At 43.9% G+C, this 27,208-nt stretch overlaps 1 protein-coding gene across 5 annotated transcripts in view; it reads left to right on the forward strand.

Moving 5' to 3' along the window:
* Positions 1-27,208, forward strand: part of TRIM44 (TRIM family member 44) — a 105,853-nt gene that overhangs the window by 27,226 nt on the left and 51,419 nt on the right. For 2 of the 5 annotated variants that reach the window (XM_089778545.1, XM_075927487.2), the window contains exons 3-5: positions 6,806-7,045; positions 12,226-12,245; positions 13,613-13,675. In XM_089778545.1, coding sequence (XP_089634671.1) covers positions 6,806-7,045; positions 12,226-12,245; positions 13,613-13,675 — 323 coding nt within the window. The remainder of the gene's footprint in view (positions 1-6,805; positions 7,046-12,225; positions 12,246-13,612; positions 13,676-27,208) is intronic. The other 3 variants (XM_075927491.2, XM_075927490.2, XM_075927492.2) reach the window with 2 other exon arrangements.

Here is a 27,208-nt window from a genome sequence, read left to right on the forward strand (position 1 = left end):
TTAGCCACCACCTCGGCTGGCAAAAGATTCCAGCTTCCACTGAACTAGCAAAAAGACTCCCCATGGAGTCTGCTTTAGGTCTGTCCTTAAAACCAGGGGGAAAGGGGCAGGTTGAGCCAGTCTTACAGCTCATACCTGGCAGGCATGAAGCAGGCTGACTCAGCACTCAAGCCCTTTTTCTGCACCCCCCCCCCCCCAACTCAGTTCACTCAACTCTGGTAGGGGGGAGGCTTGTTCCTCTGAGACCTCTTACAATGATGGTGTCTCTCCTGCAAGCACTGGTGTCATGTTTTACAATTCCCACATTTAGGGGTAGCATGATTTGTGACCCCCCCCCCCTCCCCCGCAACAGCCGCAAATTAGTTACAATACATCACATTCCATTCCAACACTGATCCTCCAAGGCCCTGGCTGAATTGGGTTTACATAACCACACCTCGGATTCCTTCCCCCTCCTGGCATGAGCTGTGTTTACATGTTAACAGTTAATTATCTTGCAGAGCTAAACAATTGAAGTGAGCGTGAGCACACCCACCCCCAGGGTAGCTCTCTCCTTTTAGCTGGCTGATAGCAAGCAGTAGTTTACCCCCTGCTTACACATGCTCCGCTGCTTCCAGTCCATCCCGGCAGAGTGGTGCCCCAGGCAACTGCCTATGCCTAAGGACGGCCCTGCTGGCAGGGGGAAGAGTGTATGCAGATATATGTTCTACGTACTGGCAAAAACATGCAGTGTAGCCATTATATCTCAGCTTCCCCAAGCTCACCACTGTTGTAGTGCTGCTGTACAAACAAGGCATGGTTATTTTACTAGTCCTCCCAGTAGTCTTACGGTTGTTCCTGCTGCTGCTCTGTTCAAGGTCTTCTGTAATCCTGATTATTAGCTGGCAGATTATGTAACTTTGTATATGAGTTTTCTTTGTTTATAAGGTGTAATGTATGCAGCCTTACAGCATTTCTTGTTAAAATACATAACACATTGCATACATTAGAGAGATGCACACTTCATTACTTCTGTTGGCTGAGCTCATTGCATTTCTTCTCCCTCTCTTCCCCAAAGCTTTCTGCTTGTCACTGCCTTACTGGGGCTCTATGAATCCCCTCCCCCTGATTTATTTTTCTTCTATCTGATAAGTCATTCATTGTGTCAATATTTACAGCATTTTTTATATGTAAAAAATTGCAGAGCTGGTTGAGGATGCTGTTGAACTTGCTGACCAGATGTTAGGGGTTCCGTGTGTCCCCCATCTCTTTTGTTTTCTGATTTTTCACTAAATGGTCAGGTACTGCACATTGATGCCTAGAATATTCCCTGACGTTTTGTAATTGGTGGGAGGTAGTGTTCAAAAGTTATTTTGTAACAAATGAGCATCATCAAGTTCTGTGTAAGTCCCCTTCCTCTCCCTCTCTTCCCCTGCCCATAATTCGTCTCCTTAGAGTAATGTTGGATTCACAGTACACCCAGCTGGTAGTGGGAAAGAGAGGCATTATCTTGGGGGTGGAAAATGGGTTGTTGGGTCTAAGCTCCAGAGACCTTGTGATGAGCATGACCCAACTCTTTCTTCCTGATTCCTGCCCTATGTAGTGCCTACAGAGGGGAATATGGGCTGGATTTGGTGAAGGCAGGGAGCAGGAAGTCAGGAGCCATCTGGCTCTCTTTGCCCTCTTGCTCATTGTAGCAGCTGCCAGACATTCTCACTGGTGCAGTGTGCTATTACTTTGGGGGCAGGGTGGGTATGGCTTATTAGAATGTATGTGTTCAATTAGTTGTTGAGTTTTCTTGTCACCATATTCCTGAGCAACAGAAGGAAAATAACAATTATTAGTAGCTAATGGATCTGAAAAACCAACTGTCCTTTCAAAAGACAAAAGGTATTTCTCTGGCCAGAAAGCTTTCAGGTAGCTGAATTTCCGAGACCTGTTGCAAACATAAAGGTGCCAGAATCTCTCTGACAAGATGGAGTAATCTTTCATTCTGGGAAGTGCAAACTAGCTACAGCGAGCACTGTCTGCTTCCCCTATGCTATTTATGCAGTGCTGATCCATGTTAATTTCACAAAATGCCCATTGCTTAACACAATGAAATGGCAACTTGCAGAATTTATATTTTGAAAATTAAAAACGCTTAAGCTGGAATGTTGCTCTGACAAACGTCTGCTTCAAGCAGCTGTGCTGGGATCTGCAGGATATGTACTTTTGGGTACTACAAGGCTGTGTGAGGACACAGTGAGTTTGTTTTACATGAAGCACAATGATTAGTGAGTGTGGTTACTTGGAACTGGGGCCACCCCTACAGAGGCGTGGGGCCCAGGACAACTACCTCCGCTTCGCCTCTTCCTCCCTTTGCTCTGCCCCCCTCCCCTCTTTCCAGCTTCCACACCCTCTCCTGAGCAATGTCGGAGCCAGAGTGAAGTGGGTTGTGGCTGAGTCACTTGCTGCTGCCAGCGCCAGGCCCCCTGCTAACTCTTTAGGCCGCCCTCGACCCCACGTTCCCCAAAGGAGTTTTTGGTTCATTTTTAGAAAGAAGTCTGTAAGGATGTTTCAGGCATGCAGGTCCAGACATCTAATTAAACTTAAAATATCAACAAAACCTATCATTCCCCTGGCAAATCAGAGCTCTGGAAGGCAGCAGGATAAATTTATCAAGGACAAATGAAGACGCTTTCACTCCATGCTTATGAACTTCAAAACCCTAGTGTGCCAGTGCTACTGTGCCTGCTGCTGTGCTGGCTGGGAAAAGGAAGGTTCTCACAGAAGGGTGCCATCTTCTCTCACTTCTGATTTTTTTTAAATTCTATTTTTTTCTTTTCAGATCAGTGATCATTCAAATCAGCATCTGAGGTGGTTCTCTTGCCTAGATTTTTATGATTAGATCTTAAGTTTCAATTCCACCTTCCTTTCAGTCCTTTCCTCCATAAGGTTAGGCACAGAATGGCTTCCTTTATACCTGGCAGGCAGTCTGGCTAATAGGATGAAGGCTTCAGAAGCAACTGAGCCATTTCAGCTTTCTGTTTGTGCTGCATTCTGCCCTTGACCCTTGCAGGTTTTTGCTGGAGAATGCCCTGTGAGTGTTTTCAAGGAGTACTCCCAGCACAGGTTCCCATCATTATCTAATAATTTTGATTAAAGGGGAAAATGTATCGCGTCTTGCAACTTGCTGATAACAGCCCTGCCAGCAGATCTGGGATTAACTGTCAGAGGTTCACAGAATTATACCTGCAAAGCTAGTGTGCGGTGTGTGTATGTTATTAATTCCAGCTTTCTTTTTCTGCTCCTCATTTTTAACCATTATGGGGGAGCTGCCTACTATAAAGATTACATGGGACTTTCTATTATCAGACTCTGTACTCAGTTTCTTAGAACATCGGCAAACTGTAACAAGTCACACCGATATTTTCCATGTCAAGGGTCCATCTCTGACTAAACTTTGGAACTTTTCAGCAAAATCAATGCAACCATTTTTGAGAACGAGGTTAAGGTGGGAAAAGTTGTTTTGCAATGTTTATAAAGTATTATATTAATATGGGAAGGACCAACATTCACAAGACCAATTCAAAATGGGCCACATCCACGCTGATTTAATTGGCCTCATTAACACTGGTCCTCCACATCATAATGTAATATTACCATCTTAGTGTATATTTACTTGGTGATAGATAACCTTAGTGATCGTACATGCACTTATAGGCTGAAATGGATGCTTCTCATTATTTCTCTTATCTTGATTCCTTTTTCTTTTAAAGGAAACTGTCTGTTAAAAAAGCATATGGAAAAACTGCTATATTCTGAAGGCTTTTGCAAGCCATCCTATTTACGTAGTGTGAATTTATGCATTATGTTACAGGCCCCTGCTCAGAGGAAACTGAACATTCGTCAGGATTAACAGAACCTTTTACATGAGAAGTGTTAAAATGAGTTGTCAGCATAATGAATGTGTTCCTGTTGTTCAGTTCTGCAACTGATGCTGTCATATTGATGTGTCCTTTAAAAAATATTATTTATTTGCATGGTGCCAGTTATGGGCTTTAAAGCCTTTACAGACAACGAGCCTGATTCTAAAATCTAAACTCACTTATGTCACTTGAGTTTCAATGGTGTGGAGTTACTCCCAATTTACATAGTGGTCAGCTCAGGTTCTTAAATATCCTCTCACTCAAAATTATGGCTAGGACCTTTTGAGTCAATGTAGGGGGAAGCTTAGACTGCCACTGCCAGAGTAGTATCTGTTCTATGGATAACAAGACTTCAGCCTCTAGGGCTATCAATCCGGGACCTTTCTTTAGAGATAATTATCTATATAAACAGGGCTTGACAAACCCTGTGCATGCACCAGACCAGCACTGTGCACGCGCGAAACGCTGGTGAATGGGGCACACAGAGCGACTGGCTGAAATCTACTTACCACGGGCGAGTAGATTCAGCGGTTTGTCGAGCCCTGTATATAAATACTAGTCTTGCAAAATTCTGTCATTCCAGGATGAGCAAGTGAATTTTTTTTAAAAAATTTACTAAGTAAAATCATTAGTCTGTTCATCAACAGTGATCGAGCGCCAGGGCTTTTTTGGCAATGCTGATAATGATATATAAATTGTAGAGAGAGGAAGAACGTTGCTTGAAGTTCATAAACAGAAAAATACTGTAGCTGTGACTGATCTAGTTCAACTTTCTTAATTGGTTTGGCCCTTTTTTGATATCCACATCCTACAGGAACTACAGGGAAGACTACATAAAATGTATCTCCTGTGCATGTTTATTTGAAGTGTTGGGTGATTTGTTCACCCAACTCTATTACTCTTACCTCAGGGCTTTTTCCCAATGGAATCCCAGCAGCCACCAGTCCAGAGTACCATCTGCTTTCCTCCAATTTCATCAAAAAACTGATTTTGCACTGGCTCAGTAGCTCTCCTTATATTAGCTTGTTGGATCCTGATCTGCTACTTCTCATACAGCTGTTCTAGGCATTTCTGAGGATCTCTCTAGTGCCCCTTTTCTGGGGCAGTGTGTGGCAGGACCACTAAGCCTCCAGCAGGCGGCCTCAGGACTTAGTCCAACTCATCAGCATGACTTATATAACCAATGTCTTATCTACACATCCAGCAATGCAGTGCTGAGGAGCGAGTTTTCCCATTAACAAAATTAATCCAACCCCAATGAGCATCAGTACACACTACTGTGCACACAACTGCTTCTACAGGCATAATGGATGTTGCTCATGAAGGTAGAATATTTACCCCTAAGCAACATGAGTTTTTCCAGCATAAGTTGTAACACAGACATAGCCTTAGTGAAGATGCTACCCACCTACCATCAGTGTGGGTACTCCACCTCCTCAAGAGGTAGTAGCTGTGTCAACGGGAGACACGCTCTCATTGACATAGCACTGTATATATTCGGGGCTATGTTGATTTAACAGTGTCACTCTGAGATGTGGATTTTTCCATGCCCTGAGTAACATAGTTGTACCTACGGAGTGCTTTTTTTGTTTTTGTTTTTTGTTTTGTTTTGGTAAGAAAACAGGTGCAGGTACTCATGGGCAAAGTTGTTGAACCAAAAAAAAAAAAAAACCCAAGCCCCATGCTGGGGGCTAAAACCCAAAATGTGGTCATGGCCCCTTTAAGGCCCAAATGCCATGCTGGGAGCTTGGGGGGGGGGAGGAAAGAGGAGAGGGGGACCCGCGCATCCCGAGCAGGCTTCCATCAGGTGCCGAGCCGCCCCAGGAGAACATGTGCCTGTACACCTGGGGGGAATGCCATTCCTTTTCCGTGTGCTGGGAAAGTAGGTGACAGTAGTTTTGTTGTTAAATGTTGGGTCCTTCACCTTGCTGCATTAGAAAAATCTTTGTTTGTGAGTCTGTTTTTATACCAATTTTGAGACCTTCCAAGTTAAAATAATTTTACTTTACTTTAATTGCTTTATTCTCATCTTTGGTGAATGAAATAATGCCCCACTTCCACTTCCTATCTGATAACTGATCTTGTCAGGGTCATAAAGCATGTTTAACTTTGGTTCACTGCACCTCTGAATTCATTGGTCCTCTAGAGTACAGAGGTGAACGTAAGACTCATTGTGCAGAATGTCCTGCTTACCTATAAAGCAGACATATACGTTTCATGCTGCTGAGCTGGAAACAAAGTCTTGGGAGCAACTTGGGACCTTTGGTACCCCTACAGAAATGTCAGGGAGCGAGGGAGAGTGACACTTCTATTGGAGTGGCAGCAAAGTTAGCCTAGTTGTCATCCTTCTTACGTGGGGAATGAACTCCGTGTATAGAGTGAGCAGTTTGAGGGGGAGATAGGAATTCACTTGGAGGAGAATGATTACCTCTACCTTGAAGGAATGGGCCTCTTCTAGAAATACTTAATAATAGTCTTTTGTTCTGTGGGTTTATAGGTGCAGTCATGAAGAAGGGAGGCTCGAATGCCCTTGGGTGCAGGGTCCAGCTCAGTGCTTTGCCTGCTTCCAAGGAATCCCTTTGAAGGGTAGGGATGTGATTGGTTAACTGGTAAGCCTCACCTTTAATGGGTGATGGTTACCGGTCACGATTAACCAGCAGAGACTGGAGCAGACAACCACCTGCCGTGAACGGGGGGCTGCTCTAGCCCAGCGAGGCCCTGTGGGAGCACTCCAGGCCATCTAGTCTGGAATGGGCCTCCCATTTAAGCAGTTAACCCATTAAACATAACATTTAATCAGGTAACTGATTAAACAGAATTTTACATCCCTGGTGAAGGGATGATTGCTTTGATACTTGCACAATAAAGCTCTTCTCTAACAAGCAACCTTTTTCTCCCATGTGCCTGATCTGCAGGTGACTCGGAGTGAGATGAAGCTGTGCGTTCAGCAGGAATTTGAGAATGTTCGGCGGCTGGTCTGTGAAGAGGAACGGAAAGCTCTCCACCTGGTGGACCTCCAGGAAGCAGTGGCCACTGCTCATGTCACAGAGGTGCTGGCAGAAATCAATGTCCACATGGCAAAGCTGATGACTGAGATGGCAGAGATCAGAAGGCAGCTGAACACCTTCAATGAGCTAGCCCTGCTCAAGCCTGAGGTAAAACTAAAAGCAGATGAACAGGAGGCAACACAAATCTGTGATGGATACAGTAAAGAAGTCTCCCCTGTTGCATATGTCAACATTAAAGATGCCTACAAATCCCAATAAATAGTGATATGCCCAGATACAGTGCAGGATGAGTTGTGTGGTCATATTGGGTGCCCACATACTTTAGGTGGTTGGAGGGGCACAAGGCCAAATACCCGCAACCACTTAAGTGGATTTCTAATGTTCTGCAGTCACAATTTTTGAAGTGTGCTATTACTTCATAAAACATCTAGTGAATGCTTTAACTTTCTTGTAACCTGGCTAAAGATTGGTGAGCTGCCTGCCCTTGCCCTCTCCTGGATTGCTCCTTCCAGGATACCACATCAGGACTATTGTAGATATAATGGTGCATATGCATTCATGGGAAAACGAAACACCTAGATCAGTGGTATTCCATTATTGGTTCTTAAACTATGTGTAGATCTCTCAGGTCTACGTCTGATCAGCACTCTTCTCCCACTACATGGGTTCCGAGTTTGTGACTGGATAAGCAGCCACCAAACATAAATCTAGAGCCAAACACCTTGAGCATACACCCCTTAACTATAAAAAAAACTCTGGCATTTTTGCTTCTTATCCTCATTGAAATCCCCGCTTGCAAAGATGGGGTTGAGGACAGTGCAAGGGAAATTATGGTTGTGTCAGGGAAATTGGAAGTGTATTTTAACAGTTGTGTACAAGTTCAATTCTAAATTTTTTTGTTTGCTTTTGTATTTCTCCAAACCAATTTGCTTCTCTTGTCTTTCACTTTACCCAGCAGTTTATGCTCTCTCTATCTTCAGGTCAGTAAAAGCATCATAAAACACATGGGTTTTTGAGTATTCATTACATGGTGAATGAAATTAATGCAACTCTTAGACCATATAATGATATGGTAACTTGATACAGGCCCGCTAAGGGAAGCTCATTCTTCACATGTGGGCTCCTAGATATGAGCATCAACACTGAAGGCATAAAATGGACATTTATTTGCCTAAATTCTGTCTGTCTTCCCTCAGTGGGGAACTATTTTTGTTTTTGTTGTTTTATGGGCCAAAGACCCCACCAAGATGAGAGTCTCTTTGTGCTGGACGCTGTACACCTCATAAGAGAGAGTCCTTGCCCCAAAGAGTTTGTAATCTAATACTGAACACCTTTATAAGTCCCATGCATGAAAACTACAGGTTTGCAGTCTAAAGATGTACAGTTTTAAATCATAGAAATTTCTTTTAATCTTCAGACAGTGGTTGAAATTCAACCCTGGTGAAACTGTAGCTACTTCCCTGGAGTTGCAGCAGGGATGAATTTAAGAGAAACTCAGGTTGGAAAGAACCCCATCAGGTCAAGAATTAAACTTCAACTTTTGTGATGCTCTAGGAACAAATTAATTGGGCTCTTCTGATGCAGTTGCACTTGTAATATAAAGGGAAATGAAGACACTCTGATAGCTGGATTGAATTAACTACTTTTCAGTGCTTGATACCTCTGGAGTCTGTGTTCAGTTGCTAGTTTGCAGCTGCTTTCACATTATTCATGAATTGCCACAGATGTGCCTACAATAGTGGCATCATTAGGAGATTATCTCCACAGCAGTGAGAGAAGAGTGTTGCTGAATCGTGACGTTAGGCATTTCTAGACCGGTACCAAGAAGGTCTGCACTTAAAGTGAATGTCTTAAAATTAAAACTTGGAATGAGTAACTCTGCTTCCTCTGAACTAAACTTTGGAGAACGTACACCATGCACAACAGGGTCCTGGTATAAGATTGGAGTTTCTAGGCATAACTGGATTATAAGTAATAATTGCTTTGCTGCTAGTCCCTGTTTAAAATCACTGTCTTGAATTTGAGTCACCATGTGCATTCCAACTGTGCAATATGGGTGTGATTCTCAGTTACACTAAGGCAGCTTTACGCTGCTCTTACAACATAACAAGACTCCTAAATAATGTTGGAGGGTGCTCCCAGCCTGCTTAAGAATGTCAGTAGTGGGCAGAGCCAGCTGGAGAGCTGAACTGGGAAAGGTGGTTGGAGAACGCTCTTCTTTGGTTATTCTTTCCTTTCTGGGAGCTAGAAGAAACAAGGTACAATAGAAAGATTAGAGTAACCTTCAGGCCACTGTAATTTTTGCTGAGGGCCAGGCTCTGCCAAGCTCAGAACACAGGGAACTCAAAGAAAGCTTAAAACTATCTTTACCCCAAGCACAGTAATTGCAAAGCGGCAAAGAGTGTTCCTGATCTGCATTGGTAGTCTTACACCCATGTTTGCATACGCAAGTACAAGGCAGTAATTGAATCAAACCCAAAGGGCCAAGTTCTGTTCTTGGTTATAATTGTACAACCCTACTGGAGTCAACAGCCTTGCATAGCCTCACCAAAAGCAGAATTTAGTCTCCTACTTCAGAAATAATGGAGCAAATGAATCCATGCTTAAATTAAACAGCTGCTCCCCCCCCCCCCCCCCAATGTGCTGCTGCCTCCGATATAGAGGCACCAGCATTGGAAGGCAGATGGGAGCTAGTATGCACAGGGAACTGGTTTTTAAACAGACTCACCAGATGTACCAGTTCTTGTGGAACCCCCATCACTCCACACTGCTATCTCTGATAGAAGCAGCACGGGGCGAGGGGGAAAGGCAGGCTCCTCCCACCTTGTAAACGTGTACCCACTGAAATTTTCAAAATTCCAGTGGAAATATGGAGTTGGAGAGGAAACTGTGTTCTCTCTGAATGAATAACATGGCCCTGTGACTCTTGCAGCCCAAACACTTGCAGTCTAGTTTTGGTACCTGAAAACTAAAAGTAAAATGGATTAGAAACCTGATTCTGATGCCACTTACGCTGAAGTAATTGGGAGTAAGGCGGGTGTGTGAGCAGAATTTTACCTGACTATAAATAGAGGTGAAGGTCCAAGGCAAGAGAAATTAAAGGAACCAGAGAAATATCATCAATAAGTAGTAAGAAAAGTAAATCAGAGTTGGAGTTCTCTTAATCTAAGGTTAGATTAATAACCTAGGGAAAAGAACATGCTTTTTGCTTAGGTTACTAACTTTAGGTTAAGAGAATTCTCTTTTCCCTGTCTGTGGTTGGAATGGAAGGCTGATTGGTACTTGCCAATCTAAGGTGCAGCAAGAACAAACCAAAGTCTGCTTCAGCAAGTGGTTGGTTTCTGACATTAGACACACAGGTGAAAGATATTGGGGTGAGCAAGCAAATTTGCCCGTGACTTTTTGCTATAGTGGATGACTGATGTGGAAACATTTCTGAAAGGTTAAAAAACAGTGACTTGGGGCAGATGGCAGTCCAAACAATCTCTGCTTGTGCATCTGTTTTTGCTTACTTGTATTTTTCTCCATTGTAATTAATTTAATGTCAAGTGTTTGTCCATGAGGTATTACCTAGTCTATAAGGCAAATGATTGAAGCATTTAAAAATGTATTGAGAGATGCTGTATATATGTTTAGTTGCTTAGTTCTGAAAATCATTATCTGGCATGACTACTCTGGCTCACATAATATTCCCTATCAGACTGTCCAAGCAATCAGAAATCAGAGCTTGCTTAACATAGCTTTTTTGTTTTGCTTTTCTAGAGGAATGTAGTGGAAGGGCAGAATTGTTTGTATATCCCTATTTGCAAGGAATTTATGACTGATGCAATTGCAATGCTCCATGCTGATTAGTCTTACTGCTCTGTACTGAAAGAATAGCTTTAATGAAGAGAGACCAATTCCTTCTTGCATCAATTTTACATCTTTATATTTCCGCTGAGTTCAGTGGAGCTATTTCTTATTTCCCAGTGTATGTGAACTGAAAATCCAAGCCCAGCATGTTTTGCTTTATAGGCAGTTACTATTTAAACTCCACTGTGTATATAGAAATATTGAAGATGCTAGGTGATATTAGGCCCTGGTGCATTTACACACCATCTGCTTCTACACATACTGAGTATCTGGTCAATCTGTCTATGTAGTAGGTAATAGGATGCAGGTCCACTAACAGCAATTCTGGATCCAAGACAAAACAGACTATGGGCCCTCCTCTCCTTCCTTTTCTGGAGCCACAAGCCCCCTCAAGCACAGGGCCTCTGGCTGGTTGCAGCCTCTCCACCATCATCTGCCCGGAGGAGCCCTGTATCAGCTGTAGCCATCCCCCTCCTTCCCTCCCTTCCCTAGATCCAACCCAGCAGTATTTGGTACTCAGGCTGCCTTCACACCTGCATAGGGCATATCAAAAGCATTGAGGAGTTGCTTTTCTGCAGAGCAGGGCTCCTGGGGGCAGGGGTTGCTTCGAGCTTCAGTGAGGGAGGCCTGTAGTTCGTCCAGGACTCCTGGCCAGGGGAAAGGTGCATGGGGCTTCTCTGGGCTGGGGTGGGAGGGCCAGGGGTCTGAGCTTGGCCTGGGACTCCTATGGCCAAGGAAAGTCACATGGGGCTTCTCTGGGTGGAAGTTTCTTTGGGCAGGGTGGTGGCGGCTTGTGGCTCTAACCAAGGGAGGAGGACTGGGTAGCAGGGTCATGCAGCTCCAGCCAGGAAGGGATGGTGTGAGTGCAAGGAGTGAAGTCAGGGGTTAGCCTCCTTCAAGAAAGCTCCACCTGCTGCCCATGCAACCAGACCTGCAGCCTGCCTGGGTGATTTAAAAGGGCCCGGTGGGGTTCTTGGCTGTTGCTGCAGTGGCAGGGGCCTCTGGGCCTTTTTAAATCATCCAGGCCCCATGGCAATTACTCCCCTCTCGCCTGTTGGTGGGTCTGACAGGATAGTGTTACCATAAACTGGTTGCATTACTCCTGATTCTCCTTTGGTGCAAGTGGGAGGAAAAGGAGGCTTGAAGGATGTGAAAATATTTCCGCTGTATGCTAATATGATCATGTATTGATGGGAGATACCGAGCTGCCTAGGCCTTATTATTAATGATGACCTGTCCCTCTTGATTCCTGGTCAAGTCAAGCCTGCTATTTAAAAATGTGATCCTGATGACCTCAGCTATTGGAGTATAAACCCTTTCCTGTCTTTAAAGACAGCCAGCCGTAAATGTGCATGTGCAATACTAAGTAACTCACTAAAATGTTTGCTTTTATCTGAAAACATCCTTTTCAAAGTGCTGAACCCAACACTGCTTTTTTTTTTTCTCTCTCTCTCCCTTTTTTTTTTCCCCTGCAGAGCAGAGACGAGGAATCCAGGTAAGAGCACTTAATTTTTCTGACGTTCTATAATGTCTAAAAGGAGTAGGTGCTCAGACTAGAGATTATGAGAAGCCGCATAGTCCAATGGATCGATTATGGGACTGAAATCCAGCGACAACGGAGCTCTAGTCTTAGTTGTGCTCCTGACTCCCTCCTTAGTCTTGGGCAAGACTCTTATGCCAGAATATTCAAACTTAAGTCCCCATAGTTAGGCAGCTATTACCATAGTTCTGCTGTCTTTACTTTCGTGGCTCAATAGTCAGAGATGCTTAGTATTCACAGCTCCCATTAGCTTCAGGTATACCTGGATTTGCGATATAACTTGTTTTGGAAGCAGTTTTAATATAATTTTTGTTTCTGTAGCAATCCAGTCAGGACAAAAAATTATTAAAGCTCAATGTCTATCAAAGGAGCTAGTGTTCCTGGCCATACCCAATTCATTGCACTGTAAAACTCCCTATAGAGCAGTTTTTAAAGAATGTGAACATGTGCACAACTGTCCTCTACAAGAGGGATCCGACCTGCTAGACTGCATGTCATCAATACTCTTCTTTTCACGGAGATTCTCCTTTTAGCTCCAGTTGAGTACAGACTTGTGCTTCTGGAGCAGGAAAACTTGAGTTTATTCTTAGTTGGTGGCCATTGTTGCAGATATGATTTAACAAACAGACTTTTCACTGTGTTGTGGGATAATGTAAAATGAAGGGACCCAATCTTCTTTAATCCTGTGTTACAAAAGTGAACAAGTACAATGAGAATCAGTGGATACTGAGCCCTGTAGTTACTGTTACATTATGTAACTCTTATTCAAGCCTAAATTTAAATATGTTGAGCTTTTAAAAATGTGAAAATACATGATGCTGAAATGTTAAATCCAAGATTTAGAAAGAAAGGGAGAAATTAATTGTGGTTGAACACAAGGGTTGGTCTATCATCGTGTTGCCAACAGTTACCGGAAAAAGGTACAAGAAACTGCAGAAAGCCGTACTAGAATAACCAACTCATTGCCCTACCAGGGAAAGTTTCTTCCTAGTTAGAAGTCCCAAAATGTGAGGGTTTATAACAGGTGGACAAGAGGCTGCCAGTGGGCCAGATCCGGCCCTCCAAGCTACCGGATCCGGCCCATGGCTGTCTCATTGGGACCCTTAAGCACAGTGCCGTGGCAGCTGCTTTAAATGTGGCTGGTTATTCTGGGAGCAAGGAGGGAGGCGTTGTGCTCTGTCCCATGCCTCAGCAAAATCTCTCGGCTCCCATTGGCCAGTTTCCGACCAAAAGCAGCTGACATATTTTTCTGGTGGTAGAGGCAGCCAATGAATCTTCCTCCCTCCCTCCCTCCCTGCCTTCCTTCACCCTGCCCTAAACAGAGCCCTATGGAGCAGCTTGCAGCCTTCAGGTTCCTGCAGGGTTGTTTGCTGGGAGCCACCTAGGTAAGTGCCTCCCAGCCAGAGCCTGACTCTGGCACCTCCCTTTTCCTCCCCCCAAACTACCTTCCCCAAGCCATCACCCAGAGCCTTTGTATGCCTTTCCCCCAGGTCACAACGTCCTCCCAGATGCTGATGAACACTCTCCTACATTCTTCTCCTAGGCCAGAATCCTCTCTGGAACCCATACCCCCTCCCTGACCCTGCACCCCACTCCTACCCTAAGTCATCACCCAAACCCTCTGCACTCCCTTCATCCAGGTCAAAACTCCCTCCCAGATCCTGCATCCGCCTACTAGAGTCCCTTCCTCAGGCCAGAATCCTCTCCTGCACCCATAATCCCTCCTCGACTCTGGCTCCCAAGCATCTGCCCCAGATCACAACACTCTCCTTCACCCAAACTCCCTCTCAGATTCCACACCAGTCTCCTACCCCAAGCTCCCTTCTGCTCCCCACCTCTTTCTCAGACCCCAAACGCCCTTGGTAGAAATGTGGCCCTTGACCACTTGCCAAAATCTTGAAGCGGTCCCCCCTATTAAAAATTATTGCCCATCCCTGGTTTATAACCTTTCCATAACTTAGAGTTATGATGCTAAGTTTTAAACAAATAACTCTGAACATTCTTACTAGCCAAATAAATATCCACAAATTCTAATCAGCCTGCAATTTTTCCCCTTCTGTGTGGGTTTCCCTTGGCTTTCTGAGTTCTTGAAATCCAGTTATTTGGTGTCTGTTATGTTGCACTTCTCTTTTTTTTGATAACAAGCATTCTTTTTTGCATAGAGCCACTTACAGGATTACATCTAGGAAATAGGGATTCATCTGAAGAATGTCACATGCCACCCTTAGAAAGTCCTGTTTTCTCAATTAGTGTTATTCAGATAGCCCAAGATAGTGCAGGCTGATATACTGAAGGGCTTGTTCTAATTCTTACTCATCTTGGCTTTCCTTTTTGCCCTCCTCATCCCCCCAGCTGCATGTTGTTCTGCATTAGGGGTGTTTGGTTTAATTCTTATGGGAACTTGGCATTCTAGGCCCTTTAAGGATATTGATGTTTTACAGACTGCCAGTTCATTGATGCTCTGGCAAGTGCTACATGTATGCTCTTGATCTACAAAACACTTGTAGCATTCTACATATGTGGGATCCTAAATGAAGAATAGACTCTGTGAATGGGCTGAATTAGGGAATATGGTAAGAATGAACCACTTAGGGTAATGGGACGCCAGAGGAAAAGCAGGTCTTTGTTCTATTAGCCAGCCCCAGAATCCCACACTGTAGATAGTTTAGTGCAGTGGTGGGCAAAAGAGCCTCTGCAGGCCGAATCTGGCCCATCAAGCGAGTTGATCTGGCCCACGGAGGCCCTGCTGTTCTCACCCCCCCCCCCCAGGCTAATCAGGGTCTGGGGGAGAGGGGAGGCACACAGTCTCCTCCCACCCTGCCCCCCTCCTTGCAAGGAGTGCACGGCACTTAGAAGCACCGCGTGCTCCTGGCAGCATGGAAGGCGACTTTGCGCACTTCTCCTACTCCAAGCCCTGATTGGCCTGGGTGGTTGAGGGCACTTCTATGCACTGTGCACTGCTTGCAGGGTGGGGCAGGGCGGGAGGAGACTTCCCATGTTCCCTGCCCCCCAAGCCCTGATTGGCCTGGGGGTGGAAGGAGGGAAGTGCATGAAGTCTCCTCACGTCCTGTGAGGGGTGTGGCACTTCTAAGCACTGCACGCTCCTTGCAGGATGGGGGCAGGGTGGGAGGAGACGTTGCATGCTCCCGCTATCCCCAGACCAATCAGGGCTTGGGGCGGGCGGGGGGTGCGTTAAGGTTCCTCCCGCCCTGCAAGTGCTCAGCATTTAAAGTTAACCACCAGCTGCTGTTCAGCTGGCGGTTGACTCTCAGCGTGGCACTCCCTTGAAGGGTGGAGGCAGGGAGCGAGAGACTTCTGTGCTCCCCCTCCCCAGGCCCTGATTTGATCTGGGAGCAACAGGGGGAGAGCACGCAAAATCTCCTCCCACTGCCAGGGGCACAGGTACCTAGAGGGAATCACCAGCTGTTCAAAACAGCAGCGGTTCTCTCTAGGGGAAGGCAGACTTTACACGCTCCCCAGACCTGTCACGGTCTGTGGGTAGAGAAGCATGGAAGTGTCCTGGCCCTGCCCCTTCTGGGATGGCCTGGGGGCACTTGAAAAATTTCTGAAGTGGCCCCCGGTCAGATATTATTGTCCTCTCCCCTGTTTTAGTGTCACTTCAAGACAGCAGCCAATAGGTAGCAAAGGGTGTTAAGTTGTTAGAAGCCAGTGAAGCATTGCTGCCTCCACAGAGATGCCCTGGTGTACTCATTGGTACTGATTAGTTTGTTTAGGCCAGCTACTGTCTGACTGGATCTGTTGTAACTAACACTTCAGTGCCAGTTGTGGTTGACTTTTTAAATTTATGACGTGCTCTTCACCATCACTGGAAGCCAAGTGCATCTCGTTGACAGAGGTGTTGATAACAATTTTGAAATGCAACATAATATAAGAGAGAGATCAGGAGAGGTGACAGCACTTCTCAAAGTGGGAGAGTATAGTTAAAAATAACACTGTGAATTGCTGTTTCGATTCTTGCACGAGATACGATTGTCTGGACCCCAGGGCAAGTAATATTGTGCCTGTTGTTATGAAACCATTCCGTGCAGTGTTTACATTCTCTCTCAACAGTGTTAATAACCCAGAAAACTATAGAAGCACTGAAGTACACTGCAAATGTGGAAAAAGTGTGGAACTGACTTTAATATCCAAGTTACACAAGGTAACTGTGCCGACTGTTGTCTGGTTAATAAAAACCTCAATTCTTTCAACCTATCTGAAGCTGCTGCAGAGTCAAGGGACCCTGAAGCAGATTTTAGGTCTAATGTTCCATGAAGTAAATGAGACCTTGTGCACAGACTGAGGCAGCTGCCAGCTGGCCATGAGTCTGTTTACTTCAGCAGAAGGAGGAATAGCTTCAAAGGCCACCTGGACCACTGAAGCATAGATGATCCTTGCTCATCTGGGAGGATTCTGCTGATGTCACCCAGCAGCAAATAACTCTGGGAACAAGGCTGGTGTCAGCAAGACACCCCATCCTTGCAGTCCACTGCTTAGGTGGGCAGGTGTTGAGTCCTCTCTCCTTTTGAGATAGACCCCAGTCCATCCTGTACATAGGGTCTCACCTATGCAATGACACATCAAACCTAAAATCTGCTTCCAGGTTGCTGGATTGTGCAGCAACTTCAGATATGCCAGAGAAACCATTAGGAAAAGAATTGGTAATAAGGTAGAAATATCATAATGCTACTATATAAATCTGTGCTGCACCCACTTCTTGAATACTGTGTGCAGTTTGATTGTCCTATCTCAGAAAAGGCATAGAGAAGAGCAACAGAAATGATTAGAGGTATGTAACAGCTCCCACATGAGGAGAAAATAAAAAAACTGGGACTGTTCAGCTTAGAAGAGTGAGAAGATATATATGTGGGGGGGGGGGGATATGATAGTCTATACAGTCATGAACAGTGTGAAGAAAGTGAATAAGGAGGGGATAAACAACAGTTCGTGCAATTCAAGAACCAGGGGTCACCCTATGCAATTAATAGGCAGCAAGCTTAAAACAAACAAAAGGAAGTACAGTAAACTTCCGATAATCCGGCACCTTTAGGGGTCCCCAAGTCAGCCGCTGCTGAAACAGATCAGCGGCTGATTCCAGGAAGCCCCGGGGCAGAGCAGCTCTGTTTCAACAGCAGCTGAATCGGGGACCCCTGGGACAGAGCAGCTGGGGTGCTGCCGGGTTGGTCCCGCAGCCCCGAGGGGCAGTGCTACGAGACCAACCCAGCAGCACCCCAGCTGCTCTGCTCCCGGCTTCCCCGATTCAGCTGCTGGTCAGTTTCAGCAGCAGCTGAATGGGGGAAGCCTGTCCGGCTGCCCCAGCACTTCCGGGTTCCTGATGGTGCTGGACCATCAGGAGTCCCGGAGCATTGGATGCTGGACTAATGGAGTTTTACTGTACTTCACATAATGCATAGTCAGCATATGGAACTTGTTGCCAAGGGATGTTGTGAAGGCCAGAAGAATAACTGGGATCAGAAAATAATTAGATAAGTTCATGAAGGGGATAGTTAATCAACGGATGCAAACCTATGCTCTGGGTGTCCCTAAACTTCTAACAGCCAAATGCTAAGACTGGACAGCAGGGGAACACTTGATAACTGCCATGTTCTGTTTTATTCCCTGTGGAGCAGATAGCACAGGCCACTTTCAGAAGACAGGATACTGGACTAGATGGACCATTGGTGTGACCCAATATAGCTATTCTTATGTGGTGGCCCAGAGGTTAGGAGAAGCTTTCACTTGTCCAAAGAATGGTGCCTGGGGAGAAATGCTTCAGCTTTTGTATGGGTGGCCCTTTCCACTATCATCCCAAAGAATTAGAGGGTGACAGAACTGTCAGGGCCTCCATAGAGGAGTATTCCTAGTGAATTAAACTGCGTTGATCTAGCCCACGTGGAAGTGCATATTGGATCGGGGCTTTTTAAGAATCAGTGTTCTGTGTGGATAGTAAAATTTTCATGCCTCTCTTTGTGAGAGGAGGAGTTCACATTGGTGTCCTTGTCAACATCTCCTTTATCTGCCTCTCTACTGTTGCCGTCCCTGCTGCACGGGTTTGCATTTTGCTCATGCTCTGTTTCTATAGCATGTAAAACACGTTAGGATGAAAGCCCCAAAGGAAATGTAAATTGTCATTTCTCTGGCCTAAATGGTTGGCTTCTGATAACTTCACCTTTCCCACTTACCTCCACGCCTCTGTGCATTGTAATAAATGGCTTAGTATCTCCTATCATATCCATGCTTTTTATAGCCACTTCACCTTGTATATATGCAGTACTGTTATAGCAGATATTCCAGATGCTGTGCTTGCTTTGCAGTAGTTGAGCTACAGGATTTCTATGCTGTGCATTTCCTAGGATTCAGAATGTAACCCATCATTATTCTAACATCAGTCACTGAAATCCCTGCTGAAACTGAAGGGAGTGATATAAAGCAGATATGAACCAAACAAACAAAATATAAATAACCACCTAACCCTAAAATAGTAATGTGTGTGGAATCTGCACATGCCTCACTTATGCCACAGCAATATTGGACAGTAATTTTCTCATGCACTTTTATGATGATAGATTCTTATTCCTGCATCATTTACAAATCCCCTTCAATGTGATGAATAAAGGAAGAGTTTTATTACTAACATAACTTCCAGAAGTTACTTTGGGCACCCATTCAACCCTGCAGCCTTCAGAGTTGTAGCTTTACTAAGGCTGTCTCAGTGACATGAAAGAGATATTAACAGGATCCCTGAAGAGTAAATTACAAACAGGAACAATCTGCTCACCTTACATAGAACAATTTTTGAGTTAATAGCCTCACTTTGCCGCTAGGGAGTAGTTGTCCACTGTCTTTCCATCTGCCCTTATTCTGTCTCTCTTTGATTAGAACTCGTTTGGGTGGGAGTGTATTGATGTGCACGGAGATAGAGGTTTAACCAGTGGTTAGTCATTTTTAAGAGGGTTTTTGCAGAGGGCAGATTTGTAAAGCGGACACTTAAATGAATGAGCTGTTTAAGCAGCAATTTTCCATTTTCTGCCTACTGTTCTGGGCTCTTTCTGTCCAAATGAGTTTCTTGTCCCCCTTCTGCCCAAGTCAGAGGTGAAATATACACTGTGTGTAACTGTCATAAAAAAAATTCCCACCAAACACAAAATCAAATCACCACTCCTTTCCAGATGAAACAAGCCCAATTCTTTCAGTCTTCCTTCATAGGTCATGTTCTCTAGACTTTTAATCATTCTTGTTGCTCTTCTCTGGACCTTGTCCAATTTCTCCACATCTTTCTTGAAACGTGGTGCCCAGAACGAGACACAATACTCCAACTGAGGCCTGATCAGCACAGAGTAGAGTGGAAGAATGACTTATCGTGTCTTGCTCACAACACTTATGTTTGTTGCAAAAAAACCAATCCACTGGGTCATGTCTTGCAGTGTCGGTGTTCGCATATGATTCTGGGATGCACTGTGTCACACTGTTGACTCCTATTTAGCTTGTGGTCCACTATGACCCCTGGATCCCTTTCTGCAGTACTCCTTCCTAGACAGTTGCTTCCCCTTCTGTATGTGTGAAACTGATTGTTCCTTCCTAAGTGAAGTACTTTGCATTTGTCCTTGTTCAACCTCATACTGTTTACCTCAGACCATTTCTCCAGTTTATCCAGATCATTTTGAATTATGACCTTGTACTTCAAAGTGGTTGCCACTCCTCCCAGGTTGGTATCAACTGCAAACTTAATAAGCGTACTCTCTATGCCAATATCTAAATTGTTGATGAAGATATTGAACAGAACTGGTCCCAGAATCCCTGCAGAACCCCTTACTGCATGATTCTGAACCATTATTACCATAAAATTGCAAGTATAATGCACACTTTTTTTTTCTGGATTTTTTTTAACGTCAAAGTCGGGATGCGCATTATCTATAGGAGTTGGGTTTTTTTAAGTTTTCGTTTGGCAGTTCCACGTCAGTTAATTAATTGCTGGACACCGGAGGTTAAGTTGAATTTTATTAGCATAGGCAAACAATCATATACACTTTCAAAAAAGTAAGTAAAAGTAAGGAAATCAACACCGCAGCTCAAACACGCTTCTACTCATCTTCGAAGCCCTTGAATTTGCTGCTGTTAGAATCTTCCTCGAACAGACAAGCAATATCTTCCGGGATATAGCCCTTGACATCTTCATCCAGGTAATACAAGTCATGGTCATCTTCGCATAAATCACCCTCAGCCGATTCATTGTCACTCGGATCTGTCCACAGGGCATCATCCTCGCTGCCACTCATAGCATTAGAGATGCTGCATTTCAGAAACCCCTTACTTATGATGGCAGGATCAAGTTGAAGCCAGACATCCTCTATCCACTGGGTCACGTCTTGCAGCGTCAGTGTTCGCATATGTCCACCTGCAGTAAATGTATGTTCACCTTCCAAATACCAGGTGTTCCATTTCCTGTGTAGTGCATCTTTCATTGGCTTGTTAACTGTCACGTCAAGCGGCTGCAACATTTTGGTCATTCCACCAGGAATAATTGCCAAGTCTGTTTTGTCCTGCTGAAGCCTTTTCTTGATGGATGGCATACGATGACAACGAAATGCATCCAAAACTATTAAAGACCGCTTTCTCGTAAGTCCACCCGGCTGCTTCGCCCAAACTGTCTGTAGCCAATTAAGCATTAAAGCTTCATCAATCCAGCCTTTAGGGTGAACACGCACATGAACAGTGTTTGGGAATATAACATTCTTTGGCATTGTCTTGTGCTTGAAGACAATATAAGGAGGCAGCTTCGGTTCTGTTGGCCATGCAAACAAGCATTATGGCGAACCTCGACTTTTCATGCCCTGCGGTAACAATTGAGACGGTCTTGGCACCTTTCACTTCAAGCGTTCTATCGTAAGGATTATTGAAATTTAAAGGCATCTGATCTGCATTACCGATTAATGAAAGGTCGTACCTGTGCTCCTTGAATAGTTTTATGATAAACTTTTGGAACTGTAGTAACTTAGTGTCAGAGTCCAGGGGTAGCTTCTGCGTGATTGCCGTTCGGCGTCGGACCGATAGGCCATGCCGATGCATGAACCAATCGCCCCAGCCATGTGACGCTTTAAACCCGGCTATGTTAGTGCAAATTTTCACAATCATCAAAGCCTTCATTCGAACCTCCACAATGGTAACACCGCTGCCTTGGTGTCAACGCTCAGCAATCCACTCAAGCAGCTTGGCCTCCAGTTCAGGATATACAGTGCTTTTACCTCGCTCAGCTATCTTCGTCCAAGGAAACACTTGCAGGCGCTCTTTCTGCCATCTCCAAAGCCGAATGTTAGAGTCTGCTATGCCATCAAAGAGTCTGTTGCCATGAGCCTCAGCATACCTAACTACCTTAAGTTTTTCAGCTGTAGTGTAAGATCGCCAACAACTCATGGTAGCACAAAGAGAGCATCGAAATGCCGTGCATTATATACTCATGCGTTCACGTGCAATTGACCAGCAATACAAAAGGGCAGGAAATACAGCAAATTCGGGGTGTGCATTATATATAGGTGTTCAATTTTTCCATGATTTTGACATTGAAAAGTTAGAGTGCGCATTATACTCGCGATTTTACAGTAACTACTTTCTGAGAATCTGAAGGGGTCATTTATCGAGGTAGCACTCCAGTAATTACTTATGAAGAAGAATGGCTGTATGCCCTTTGAATCAGTTTCAAAGGCTCTGAAGCCAGTACCCCTCCACAGTTCCTTTAAGAGCAGGTCCCAGTGGTGAAATTTTTATGTATTGTTGGCCTTAGTGTCTGTTTTCCCGAGACGAGAAGATGTCAGAAACCAGTGAACTGTTTTCTCAGCCTCATTTAATGGTATTGTAGGCCACTGGCCTGCCTCCATCAGCCCAGGGAAGACTTAACGCCACATTCGAAATCTGTTCAGGGCCTTAATTCAGAGTGCAATTTTATTCTTTAAACTCAAGACAAAGTAACACCAAATAAAGCAATTCCCTGCACCAAAGCAGGCCTGCAGGGGCCCAAAGGCCTCTTTTCCACTTCCAGAGCCAGAAACAGAAAGCCATCTGCTTCACACAGTTTGCTTCCTCAGCTGAGGCAGGTATGGGCTTTTTATAATCACTTGATCAGTCTCGGGTGGGAAGTAGCTGATCATTCACAGGTGAGACTGACCCCCTACTTTCTTTAAAAGGACATTCACCCTGAGGCAAGTAGATTTTACTGAAGAACTGGAATGTAATATTCCCCTGTCATTCAGAAGCTGGTAAATGTGATTGGGGACTCTTAGGTGGTCTATTCTTACAATTATATTTTAAATTTAATAAGTGATTTGAGATTCTAGCCATAGGTGAACAGGCTTTTCCTCCTCTAATCGTCTGCATACCAGTTGTAAACGAAAACTCTATCCCATCTTCCTGGAGAATGTGTGACCTCTTTAGTAATGCATAGAGAGGAATTTAGTCAGATGTCTGACAGTTTGTTTTTGCCAGAGACAGAACTGGCTCTTTAAACTACTCTGACAATACCCAGATGTTCTTTCTGGCGCATAGAGTTTTCATTTTTCTGTCATTGCTCCATTCATCTTACCCTTGTCCGCCATACATCTATTTGCTGGGGCTTTTGGGGGAGGCTGTTAATACAAGTGGGACAGGAGTCTTTAATGGGGGCACAGTGTGGGTGTGTATGCATGCTTAATTATTGGCTGTCTGATCCTGTTACTGTGTGGGTTTTGCTATCAGGCTATTAAATGGAGTGTCATTTTGAATAATCGTCAAGGTGCCTCGAGCTGAAGTAGATCTTACTTTTTTTAAAAAAGCGTTTCACTTTAGTACCCAGTCTTAGACATTATTCATGCAGATTTCAGCCTTCTCTTCTCATACCCATGTCATACGGTTCATAATAAAATTTCATATTTATTTTATGAGCCAACCAGCTGGTGGATTCAGTATGGGACAAGAATGAGAAATCCTGATGAAATCTTTATAAGTCTAATCTATATAGGCATTTACACTGTGATATTCTTGCCGGGGTATTGTCAGTGACTTCATTCTCTGCACAGCTAGAAGTGCGTTTCTTACTTTGACTTACTAATTTCTCCCACTTACTGAATGTGATCTGATTAGTTTTTGGTGCATACAGTTACTCTTGATGATGTATGTAGTAAAGGATGTTTTTTAAATACTTAATTTTCTTTTCAGATACTTGATGGACTTTCTTTTAAAAAATGTAAATGCATAAACTACACCAGTGGCTTTGTGTGTCTCTGTTGATTCAAAGCAGCTGTAAGCCCATTGAATCCAACTCTCTAAAGAGTGGCCCACTTTGAGAAACACTGGTCTACAGCTTTTTTCAGAGTTCTTTAGAGTTCTTTGTTGCCAGGTTTTTTCGTTTGTATCCTCAGAGGGTGGGCAACGCAGTTTCAAAGACCAGCTGAAGACAGAGAAAGGATTGTTTTCCCTTCCTTAAATAGAATTTTCACCATGGCAGAAACCCTTTGTTTAGTACTATCCATCCCTATGGAAAAATACCAGGTTCAAGATGGAGTTTGGTACCAGGAGGCATGGTCACATGTCTTTCCAGAACCAAACATAGTTTGGGCTTTCAGGAAGAATAAAACCATTCATGGGTTGTTGGTTTGAGTACTGAGCCATTATGATCCTGAAGTATTCCTAATTACTCTCATTAGCACATTCAGAATTAAAAGCAGATTCATGCTTCATATTTCTAACTTCACATACAAGAATGATCCATGCACCAAAATAAGATATACATATACAGCAGACTGTAACTTTAAAATTGATATGTTACATGACTGGTTTTGCAGACAGAATCTTTGAGTTATAGATACATCAATTTTCATAAAGCGGGGGGAGGGGAAGCACACACACACCCACCCCTTAATGAGCTTGACAGCACATTCCATTGGAAAGCTATTCTGCTTAAACAATAAAAGGGAGGGAGATGAAAGTAATCTGGCTTCCAGGTATGCCCAGTTTAGCACAACTTGACCCGTATCTGCAAAAGTAACTACTTTAACACACAAGTGGGAGAAAACAGGCATGATGTTTTGTCAGCTAAAAAGGCCTATAAAAAGTCTGATGTGGGGCTGCTTATAAAGTGCTGACCTCATCCCCATAAGTGGCCGCGGTACTTACGCTACCTGATTACAGGAGATGGATTCCCAGAGATAAGAAGGGCGGAGCTTGATTCACATCCCTGAGATTAGCATCTCCGATTAGCTTGTTTAGTCCACTCTCTGTCTAGTATGCTTGCTTTTGTGAATTACATTCTCAGATGCCATCTCCCCCGGTTCACTGTATAAGGAGCCGATGTTCCTGACTCGGCTTTATGAATCTCAGTATCGTGCCTGTAATTTTTTTAGGTGGCTAAAAATTAGGTGCTGTGATGCTCAGCATTGCATCACATAACACTTCCTGGATTCTACCCCAAGTGCTTAACAAGCTCTGTGCCCCTTTTTTTCTTCAGCCCTGCACTATTTATCTGCCATCCCTCTATTCCCAGGTTAAGAGACTGTGTGGTCTGCTAAAAGGTGAGCCTAGGCACCAGTGTTTCCTGTAAGGCACACACTTGGGTAGGCCAAATAGGAGACATTCAAATGGTAACCCACCCCATCTTAGAAGATTATTTCACAGCAGGGGTGGGCAATAAGTAGCCCGAAGGCCAACACGGTTTGCCAGGGTTACTCTCTGGTGAGCCACCAGGGCTTTATTTACTTGCACTTCCACAAATATGGACACTTGCAGCTCCTGTTGACTGCAGATGCCATTCCTAGCTAACGGGAGTTGTGGGAAGTAGCCATATCTGCAGGTGTGCAGGTAAATAAAGTGCCAGCCACCCAACAGAAGCTAACACTGGAGGACCGCTTTATTGCCCACCCCAGTTTTAGTCTTCAGCTGTATAAATCTAGCTATCAGAAAGTTTTTCCTCATTAGACCTATGACATTCATTCCTTATCCCACTGTCTTTTTTTTATTATTATTATTATTATTCTCTGTATGATGCAAAATAATTCTTCATCTTGATGTTTATTTCCTTCAAATATTTAGAAATGGTTACATCCCCCACCTCTGCCCTTATTTGTTGATTAGTCAGTCTCTCTGTGTCTGCAAAATATTCTTTTTGTGGAAAGCTTTCCTCATTCGTTTTGTTGACTTTTTCAGTGTCAAGTGCAATGCAAGCATAAAGTATTTGTAAATAAATTATTACAAGGGAATTTTATAGATCTGGTGCATTCCCTCTGTGTAAATGGGGATTGATTGGCTGGCATAATTTAAAAAAAAGTAACACTATCTCAGCTACTTTTTAAACATATTTAAAAAATCAGACTTGAACAAACTCAAAGAATGAGTAGGTAAGATCCCCTGGGAAGAAAATCTAAGGGAAGAAGTTCAGGAGAGCTGGCAATTTCTCAAAGAAACAATTTTGAAGGCACAACTGCAGACTATACCAATACAAAGGAAACCTCTGAAGAACAGTAGGAGACTAATATGGGTCAGGTGAAAACTCTTTAATTACCTGAAAATCAAAAATGAATTCTACAAAAAATGGATACATGGACAAATTGCTATTAAAGAGAACACAAAGAAATCGCACAAACATGTAGGATCAAATTTAGAAAGGCTAAGGCACAAAAGGATTTGCATGTAGCAAAGGACACAAAAGGCAATAAGATTTTCTTTAAATACATTTAAAGAGGAAAAATAAAGGAAAGTATAATCCTCTAGTTAGCAGGGAAGAAGAGCTAATAATTGATGACATCAAGAAAACTGAGTGTTTAATGACCCCTTTGCTTCTGTCTTCTCTAAAATGATTAATGATGACCATATATTCAACACAATTAGTATTAACAGTAAGGGGAAGGAATGCAAGCCAAAATAGGGAAAAAACAGGTTAAAGAATTAAAGAATATTTAGAGAAGTTATATGTATTTAGGTCAACAGGGTTTAATGAAATTCTTCCTAGGGTACTTAAGGAGGTACCTGAAGAAATTTTGGAGCAATTAGGGATTATCTTTTAAGACCTCCTAGAGGACTGGTGAGGTCCCAGAGAACTGGGGAACAGCAAATATAGCACCTGTCTTTAAAAAGCAGGGGGGATTATAGACCAGTCACCCTAACTTGTATTCCTGGAAAGACACTGGAACTAATTTGTAAGCAGCTGGAAGAAATATGATTATATGGAATAATCAGCAAGGTTTTGTCAAGAACAAATCATAAGAATGGCCATACTGTATCAGACCAAAGGTCCATCCAGCCCAGTAACCTGTCTGCCAACAGTGGCCAATGCCAGGTGTCCTAGAGGGAGTGAATCGAAGAGGCAATGATCAAGCGATCTCACTCCTGCCATCCATCTCCACCCTCTGACAAACAGAGGCTAGGGACACCATTCCTTACCCACCCTGGCTAATAGCCAGGGCTTGACAAGCGGCGGTGAGCCCCACTTGCCAGCTGCGCGGTTTGGCACGCTGCGCATGCACAGATCGCGATGCCGTGCCGGGCTAAAATCTACTCGCCATGGGTGAGAAGATTGCCCCAATTGTTGAGCCCTGCTAATAGCCATTTATGGACTTAACCTCCATGAATTTATCTAGTTCTGTTTTAAACTCTGTTATACTCCTAGCCTTCACAGCCTCCTCAGGCAAGGAGTTCCACAGATTGACTATGCGCCGTGTGTAGACAAACTTCCTTTTATTTGTGTTAAACATGCTGCCATTAGTTTCATTTGGTGGCCCATAGTTCTTATATTATGGGACCAAGTAAATAACTTTTCCTTATTCACTTTCTCCGCATCACTCATGATTTTATATACCTCTATCATATCCCCCCTTAGTCTCCTCTTTTCCAAGCTGAAAAGTCACAGTCTCTTTAATCTCTCCTCATATGGGACCCGTTTCAAACCCCTAATCATTTTA

This window comes from Pelodiscus sinensis, chromosome 5 (assembly GCF_052426305.1).
Source record: "Pelodiscus sinensis isolate ZL-2025 chromosome 5, ASM5242630v1, whole genome shotgun sequence".
In the NCBI taxonomy this organism is placed as follows: Eukaryota; Metazoa; Chordata; order Testudines; family Trionychidae; genus Pelodiscus; species Pelodiscus sinensis.